General features: G+C 55.8%; 1 protein-coding gene across 1 annotated transcript in view; it reads right to left on the reverse strand.

The window, feature by feature from the left end:
* PTPRU (protein tyrosine phosphatase, receptor type U) overlaps positions 1-9256 on the reverse strand; it is an 80979-nt gene that overhangs the window by 59351 nt on the left and 12372 nt on the right. The window contains 6 exon segments of the mRNA XM_023761012.1: positions 526-604; positions 607-697; positions 903-1018; positions 1123-1204; positions 1698-1969; positions 4977-5108. Of these exon segments, the coding sequence (XP_023616780.1) occupies positions 526-604; positions 607-697; positions 903-1018; positions 1123-1204; positions 1698-1969; positions 4977-5108 (772 nt within the window).

The raw sequence follows: 9256 nt of genomic DNA on the forward strand, positions 1-9256 counted from the left end.
ACGAGGACATGGGGTAGAGGCGGAGCCAACGGATGCTGCTGTGAGGTCCCTGACCCCAGCTCGGCATCCCATCGCACCCAAATCCCAAGCGTCCTCCCAGGCCTTTCATGCAACCCCCAGGCCCTCAGCCAGAACGCTTCCCCGCCCCCATTAAATGCCCAGGACCATGAAGGGCCCCCCACCCCAAAGTCTGACCCCAGCCTCACCTCTCAGCCCACACCCTCTCCCTCACTCCCCTCGATCCCCAAGTCCTCGCCTCCAGGAGCTGATGGCAAGCCTATTCGGGTTAACCCACGGTCCCTACGGCCTGGCACCGCCTTACCGGTTCACACCTTGCCCCTGCCCTCCCCACCCCCCCACCCCCAGGCCCGGTCTCTCAATCAGACCCCCGCCCCCTCGATCAGACCTTTTCTCTGGAGAGACACTGCCCCCTCTGCAGGCCCCCCGAAGACCGTGTTACCCCACCCCTGCAAACCCTGCCCCTCCAACCGTCGGCCCGCCCCCGCGGAGCTCGCGCGCGCTGACCCTGACGATGACTCCGCGAAGTTGGAGACGCCCGCGCCGCGCGGGGCCTGGGACACACAGCGGTACAGGTCCTGCTCTCGCGGCCCACGGCGGCCAGCGGGAAGGTGGCGAGAAAGCGCCGGTGGCTGATGTGCCGCACGCCGGCCGCGGGCACCAGCGCCCCGCTCTGCCGCTGCTCGAGGAGAGAGAGGGGTGAGCGGGTCAGGGACGCGGGGGGGGAGAGCGTCCCCATCTCGCTCTGACCCGGCGAAGGGAGTAGCAACTGTCCTGGCCCCACTGAACCGCCCTGGGGGGATGGAGGCACCCGAGAGGGCGGAGAGAGCCAGTGCCCGGAAGAAGCCCCCAACACCCTTTGGCCAAGGCCCCACCCTCCTCACCTGCAGGAGAAAATGTTCCGCCTCCGCCGCCCTGCCCGCCGCCATGCACTGGAAGGAGGCGTTCTGGCCCGCGTTGACCTCCACGTCGCCCAGGCGGAAGAAGTGCGGGGCCTTTGCTGCGGGAATATGCCCGCGGGGTGAGCTGGGCCTGCGCCCCCTGCAGGCAGGAGCCGTGATCGCCCGCACCCCTCCCCTTGCGCCCGAGGGGGCCGGGACTCACCGCAGGGGTAGCTGAGCAGCAGGATGTCGTCCAGGCCCATGTAGCCCCTGCGGTCTGGGGAGATGAGGGCCTCAAACAGCACCTGGGGGAGGCGGAGGGTCCCTGTCATACCGACATTTCGCCAGCCCTGCCTGGGGAGGTGTCCACAAGGGCCCCCTTTCAGCTCTGCTCCAGCCCCTTCCTCAAACCAGCAGAGGTCAGCCCAGCTCACAATGACTCGCCCAACCAAGCCAGCTAGTTGTGGGAGGCGGTGTCAGCCCTCAGAGCTAACACGGTCAAGGCCAGAGGACAGTTACCTTCAAGTAGCAAAACTCTTCCCAGCCAGACAGGGATTCCAGGCCAGCACAGTTCCAACTCACTCTTGACCCCAGCTCTGACGTGGAACCCAGACTGAACTGTCACTGAATAACCCAGCGCTGACCACAGACTGACTCCTGGCCGTGACCACAGATTGCCTCCTGATGCTGAACACAAACTAATTCCATCCTCAGCCACTCACTTACTCTGGCCTCAAGCTGACACCTCACTACCCCCACCCTCAAGCATAAGCTGACCACAGACTGAACTCAGCCCACCTGATATTCGTTGGGCCAGAAGGTGCTGACAGCCATTTCAGCCTGGTGCCACTGACGGCCATGGGATCCCGTCATATTCCAGACAGCGCTGCCCAGGGGACCGCCATTGACCCGCACGTAGATACCCAGTGTGCCCGGGCTGTGCCCATCCCGGCTGTACAGGAAGTAGCTGAACTGCACACAGTGGGTGTCATTCTCGCTCAGGCTCTGGAAGATGACATGGGCCCGCTGGCCGGGGGCATGCTGGGAAGCATTGACCATCAAGTAGGAGCCTGAAAAGAGAGGAGGAAGAGTCAGGAGCTGAGGAGACCTGCAGGACCAGGGTCAGGCGGGCACAGAGGAAAGGGCAGAAACCAGGAACCCCAGGAATTTGGACAACACCATGAATCCGGAGTCCCGAGTTCTGGACCCAGCTCTGATTCACTGGGTAAGTCCCTTCACTTTCCTACATCTATTTCCCAAAGGAGAGACTTGGAGCAGAAAAAACACAGAAGTCTGACTTTAACACAACCCTTTCTTGCTCCTCACCACCTGCAATCACAACCCAAGCTCATGCCGATCCAAGGCTTTCCCCACGCTCTGAGCTGTCCTTGGAGGCAGGGACCATGTCATTCATCTCAGCAGTCAAGAGTCTGGCACGACAAGCCCTCAAAGGCCACCTCTTCTGAAGTCTCCCCCCTCCTCCCTCCCTCTGTGGGCTTCTCTCCTGGCCCTTAGTTCATGAATAAAGGTGTGTATGTTTCCCACCAGCCTATGATGCCTCAGGGTTCCACTGTGTCCCCAGCACAGGCTCTGAACCCAAGCAGAATAACTGTATAGAACAGATGGAATGAAAAGACTCTAACTTCCCTCCCAGCCCCCACCTCCTCAGTCTAAATTCCTGGGTTACATGTCTCTTGGTTTCCAACCTAGAGAAAGGCAGTCCTGCCCCTTCCCCAGAGATCCAGGCTGTCTGCTGGCCTGGAAGTCGGGTGAGGGAGTGGGCGGACTCCTCAGGACCTGGCTGAGGGATTATGGCTTCCCTTCTGTGGGGAGAAGGCCCCAGCAGCTGCCAATGGGGTGCCCGCAGTCACCCAGCGCTGCCGCCTCCCGGGCTTGGCTGCCAGCCAACACAAGCTCATTCAGCTCCCAGCTCTGGGATGACTCCCCAGGGACTCCAAGGAGGGGATCTCATTCATCTCTGCGAGCCAGAAGCCTGTGGAGGCTGCTCCTGGTCCAGTCCTGGTGGGTAGCAAACAAAAACCCAGGTCCCCGTCCCCACTCAGGAAGGGGCAGACCCCAGTACCCAGCAGTCTCTCTTGGCCCACTCCCCCGCCCTGCCCCCGCCTCCTCTCTCCTCTCCCTGTGAGCAGCTGTGTGCGTCTTCCTCCCCCTTTCAATCTGACACTTTGTTCTTGTCTCTTCCTTCTGCTCCCTCTGCCTCGCTCTCACTCTGCACCCCCCCCCTTCTTTCATTTACTCCCTTCAGTCCTGTGGCTCTTCTTTCTCTCTCCTGCTCTCTGCCTCTTTCCTTCTCTCTCCACCCTAATACCCTTATCTTAAAGGAGAGCACCAAGGAAGCAGAGACTGTGCCCATCTTGCTGACCCCTGCATCCCCAGGATCCAGCACAAGGCCCCTGCTACTTGCTAAATTTCTCTTTCCCCTTTCCCACTGGATATACCTCTACTTGTGTGTGGGAGAGAAAGAGAGAGCCCGCACAGAGTGGTCAGGACTGTTAAAGGTGAATGCAGATCACCTTGTACCTGAGTGCCAACCAGGTACCAGACTGAGAGTGGGCCCTGGGGATATGGAGACAGCCCACATAGCGCCCTACCGTGGGCACCTTGATAGGTCACTCTCACCCAGATCAGACTCTGATACCTGATAGTACAGAGCTCACACAACGGACTGAGAGCCCTGCAAAGGCAGAGATGAGAGCCCCAGGGAGGGCACAGAGGGGGAGGCAGGGAGGCCTCCAGGAGGCAATGCCAATGATAAGAGATGAGGATTTGGAGGCCACCCAGCCCAGGCAGTGGAGGGCCTCTCTCCTGTTGGCTTCAACTCCTGGCCTCACCGCTGAGAATCTTTGCTGCCCTTCCCTGCACCCTTGACAGCAGTTCTGAGAGCTGAGACCCTGGCCCACTACTGTGACAGGGCAGAGGAAGGGGTCCACAGGCTGTCAATTCTGAGGCTCCCTCAGCAGGCCCATGTGGTTCTCACACTGTGCTATCTCCTCCCACCCAGCTTTTATCGGTAATAAGGTTGATATGTTGGCCTCTATCTGTCTTACCCTTTTCTTAACTCCCAGTTGATTCTGCACCCACTGAAGAGGGGTGCTAATAATTGGGCTCCCTCAAATACCTCCAACAATAGCAACTAAACATTCATTGAACCCCTACATGCCACCCATGTTATGTACCTTATATAGACATTATCTAATAACCTTGTGAAATAAATATTCTCCCCATTTTACAGGTAAGGACATGGGAGCTCAGGGAAATGAAGTGACTTGCCCAGGTCACACAGCTGATAAAGTGATAACCCCAGGATTTGAAGCTCAGTCTTCATGATTCTGGAACCAGGGTTCCAGGGGCCATCGTCAGAGCAGGAGGCCGGGACTAGAATCCATGTCATTAGTCTTCCGAGTCCAGGGCTCACAATGCCACAGTGCCCCAGCCTGAAACAGGGGCAGGGCATTGTGGAGTGGGAAGGATCTGGGACTTGCAGGAAAAGGGGGCAGAGGAAGGAAGGTTTTATACACATTCAGCCCCCATGTTACTGCTCTGTCAGCATCTTCAAGTCCTGGGAACCCAGGATTCAGAGGCTCTCAGTGAATAAAGAAGGTCTTTTCTTTTCTTTTTTAATATATATTTTCTTATTTCAAAGAGGAAGGGAAAGGGAAAGAGAGAAACATCAATGATGACAGAGAACCATTGATTGGCTGCCTTCTGAAAGCCCCCCATTGGGGATTGAGCCCACAACCCGGGCATATGCCCTAGTCAGGAATCGAACCGTGATCTCCTGGTTCATAGGTGGATGCTTATCCACTGAGCCACACCAGCCAGGCAAAAAAAGAGGGTCTTTGAATACTTGAACCTGCACCGATTTTACAGGGAAACTCCCTGATGTACATAGCTGGGCAGTGTCCAGAGAGCTTCACCTTCACAGTGTCATGTATGTCATTACAGATGCCAAAGCAGATGAGGCCCGAGAGGTTACGTAATGTCCCCAAGGTCACATAACAGGGCAGCAGAATGCCCCCAGGAGACAAATGGGGAATGGTGACAGAGTAGACTCACCGTGGGGCAGGTCCGCAGGAGCCCGGGTACCAGGTTGGATCCGCACCTGCTCCCACTGGAAGTCATCATACTGGGCCTGGCTGTACTCACAGGGCACTGCTGAGTCACTTGCCTCCTCGAAGGTGCAGCCAGCTGTGAGGGCAGGGCCTGGTTAGCCAAGGCTAGGGCGGGGCTGCTATCCAGGGGGGCTCCTGGACTACCTCCAGGTGCCCCCACACTCCCTTCCTACCCAGGCCTACCCTGCCCCCCTCCCTCTCCACAGGCCCTCCCCTCACTGCTCCCTCCAACAAAACTCCCTCCTCCACCCTCTCCCTCTACCAAGGCTCTCTTTTCATTGTCTCCTCCCAATACCAGACCTCCCCACATTGCCCGCTCCCCCAGTACTTCCCAGGACACCCCCCCACACACACACTGCTCAACCACCCATCAAAGACCCTACTCAACAAAACTAGTTATCAGTACTGCTATATCAGTACTCACAACTTGTGAGATTACTCGGACTAGAATTACCCCCATTTTACAGATGAGGAAACCGAGGCCCAAAGAAGCTGAATGAGTTCCTTAAGGTCACACAGCTGGTTAGTGACAGAGGTGGGCTTTGAACTGAGATCTCCTGACTGCTAGTCAGGGCCCATCACCTGCCCCTCCACCTTTACATAGAGGATAGACAGTAGGCCCCGGGACCAGCAGGGTCATGAATGCCCTCAGCCAGCCCTGACAGTATCTGCTTAAAAATAACAGTGGCAACAGATCATCTCAGGCTTACAACAAGCCCTGAACAGTGCTAAACTTTATAGGTGCAGACTCGCATTTAGGCCTCGCCTTCTGAGCGGGTACCACTATTATTCCTACTTGACAGATGAGCTTAGGAGATTCAGTCATTGCCCAAAGTCACCCAACTTAGGTTTCTGCTTGCAGGAATATGACACACAATGGCACAGTCATATATGGACTGGGCACACACATGAGCAAAGGAAGCAAATTCTCATGATTTGGAACCAATGTTTACAGTTTAAACGAGAAGAGGAGGAAGGAATAGGGGATTGAAATAGATGTGAGTGAGGCCTTTGGTTGGTAATGAGGCCCGTAAATCTTAGCTCGCTCATCGAAGCCCTGAGGTGGGCACCTAATACAAATACCGCTGGTTCAGAAAGTACCGGCACCCGGTCCCTGCACTCACTCCCAAACCTCCGTGTTTGGAGTCCCCCTCCGTGATAGTCTGAAGCATCTGAGAGCTGGGAAATGCCTGAGCAAGTGGCAAGGAAGCAGGCACAAATCGTGCCAGCCCTGTCCTGGGTGCCTGCCCTTGACAGACACGGTGACTGAGGCTCCGAGGGGTGAAGGGTTCGTCCACAGTAAACGTGGTAGCTAAGTGAGTGGCTTTGGTATCAGACAGACTTAGGCGTTTGGACTCCTAAGGTTCTTGACTCAGAAGTTTGCCAACCCTTTTGACTGTGGGCAAGTCACTGCTCCTTTCTGAGCCTCAGTTTCCCCATCCACACGGGGGTTGTTGAGGATTCATTGTGGGGTCCACTTAGCACCGTGCCTAGCACATGCAAGCACTCAGGGAACACCAGCTCCTCACACGTGCCACTTGAGGCTACATGAGGAGCAAGCAGGACTTGAACCCATGTTGGTCAGCTGCCAAAGTCCCCATCTCCCACCAGAAAAGCCTTCACTATGAGAACCTGAGCTACTTCCCAGGCTCAAGCAGAGGAAGGGAGAGAAACAGACAGTACTTGGAGAGTGGGTGCCGCGTGCCAGGAGCAGCGGGGACTTTGCACACACAGCCAGTGACCACTCTCGGAGGCGCTTGTTTCACCCGCAGCAGGGACTTCTCTAGGTCGCTATGAGGATCACATAATGGAGACACCCAGCACAGCCAGGCACAAAGGGGCTCCCATTGTGGGGGGTTTCCCTTTCCTCTTCTTGGACCCCACCGGAGTGTAAAATGATGAGTCGTGGGCATAGGGATGGCACCAAGTGGATGCAAGGAAATCACAGAAGTCTCTCTCCAGAGCTGGGGCAAGGCCTGGGCTGAGCCTTTTGCTCCTTTGTGTAAAAAGACCTGGTCTGTACAGTGGCCTGTGGCCTGTGGGAGGTGGGTTTTAACCTCATCAGTGCTGGGAAGATCTTAGCTTTCCGCTAGAAAATGATCCACAGGACAGCACAGAGAGGACATCGCCAGTAGGGATGGTCAGGGAGGGCTTCCTGGAGGAGGGAACAAGTGACTTCATTCAGCCTGAGCTGAGTCTGCTCCTGAGGGTCTTAGCCAAGGCCTCCCTGAGGCAGAGAGATTGCCATAAAGAGAAGCCAGGTTTAGAGCCCTGTGAGGGTGCAGGCCCTTCCTGTTGCTACACAAGTAACAAGGCAGCTGCCCCAGAGGTCCCGCCCCTGATCCTGGGGCGAACCCAAGCGTGCCAGCTCTTTCCTTCATGAGCTGTCAGGACTCCCCAGCTGACTGACCTGGTCAGAGGGGCACCCAGACCATCTGATCTTAACCCTCAGACTGACTAACCCAGGTCAGTGACCCCACACAGACAGACCTGAGCCAGAGTGACCCCACTGACATTCAGATGACTGCCAGACCATCTGACTTCAGCCAGAATAACCACCAGACTGACTGACTGACCCCTGACCTCTGCCAAATGATGCCTATAACTGACCCCAGCCAGGGTGACCTCCCCAGCTGACTGACTCCAACAAGAGTGCCCTCTAGGCAGAAGACTCCCTGTCCCTGGTCCATGTCCACCCCCATTCCTGTATCTCTGGCCCAGTCCCATTCCAGCCACAGCCTTAGCGGGTAGTATCTCTGGGGCCAGTCTCCCCAAGGAGAACCCCACCCCCACCCAGTCCCCAGCTCACCCTGGGTTGGGAATAATCAGCCCTCCTGGGCCCTGGATAAAACCCCATAGCCTCCTGTCTGGATGACCCAAAGCCAAGTCCCAGCTCCTGCTAGAGACCCAACTCCTGCAAGGAGCCACCAGCCCCGGAGGTAAACACTAGATCAGACTTTGGGTTCAGAGCAAGAATGGTAGCCGGAAATCCCTCTCAGCTCCATCGACACAGACATGGGCAGAGACATGTACACATACGTCAACACCACCACAAGGGGGCTGCCACCTACACCATGAGCACCTGTGCTGGTGAACCCTCACAGTAACTCAGAAGGTAAATACTATTGGTAGCGTTGTGGTTGAACCTAGTTATGAATAACTGCAAAGGAGCAAAAGAGCAAAAGAGCAAAAGAGCATGCCATCTGTGCAGCTTTGCCAGGAAGCTTCAGTTTAACACTCCCCAGGAAGCCACCAGTCTTCTCCTCGCAGATCTGGACAGGGGGAGAATAGACGCATGCCCAGTCAAGCCTGGGTGACATAGGGGAGGTACTTGTCCGTCAGTCACACCTGGGAACAGGTCATTGGCCAGAGCAGGTATGGCCGCTGCAAGTGCAGGAAGACTTGAGATATTTAATCCCCTAAACAAAGGCATTCACTTGCTTGTGTCTTCAGGACTCCTGTTGAAGGGGGTGCGCTCTCTTGGCTCCCCTACATTCATTCACATGTGAGCCATGTGAACCCCACACGATGGAGTAATGGACTGCAACTAGCCTGGTGCTGTACCGGACCCAGTTCCAGCATGGAGCAGAAACTCTGGACCCTGGCTTTGTTTATAGCTCTGCTGAATCCCCAGCTGCACATCTTTCAGGACTGGATTAAGGGAAATGGGAGTTTGGAAACCCAAGGATGTAATTCCACTCAAATAAAAATCACTCATCCTCCGTGCGAGTCTCAGGAAATTTTTTTTTCTCAAAATATTGTAAGGACTCCACCCCCAGCACCCAGTGGGGAAAGGGATACCTCACGAATAACACTATTATTATTCCTATTTAACAGATGGAAACTGAGGCACAGAGAGAGGAGGCGGCTTGCCAGAGGCCACACCTGAAGTCCCAGATACTGGGTGTTAAGCCGCTTATATTATGCAAGAAGGTGAGGCACAGACAGAATCAGGTGGCTTCTCCAGAGGGCACTACAGGACCAGGAGTGGGACAAGCCACCAACGATGTCAGGGACCCATCCTGGATGCAAACAACACACACTCTGCTCTCACTCAGAAAGATACACACACACACAGCCCCGCACTCAAATGTTCTCACATACACACACACACACACAGCCCTACAATCAAATGTTCTCACATACACACACACACACACACACACACACACACACAGCCCGACACTCAAATGTTCATACACACACACACACACACACAGCCCC

Source organism: Myotis lucifugus, unplaced genomic scaffold (assembly GCF_000147115.1).
Source record: "Myotis lucifugus unplaced genomic scaffold, Myoluc2.0 scaffold_197, whole genome shotgun sequence".
In the NCBI taxonomy this organism is placed as follows: domain Eukaryota; kingdom Metazoa; phylum Chordata; class Mammalia; order Chiroptera; family Vespertilionidae; genus Myotis; species Myotis lucifugus.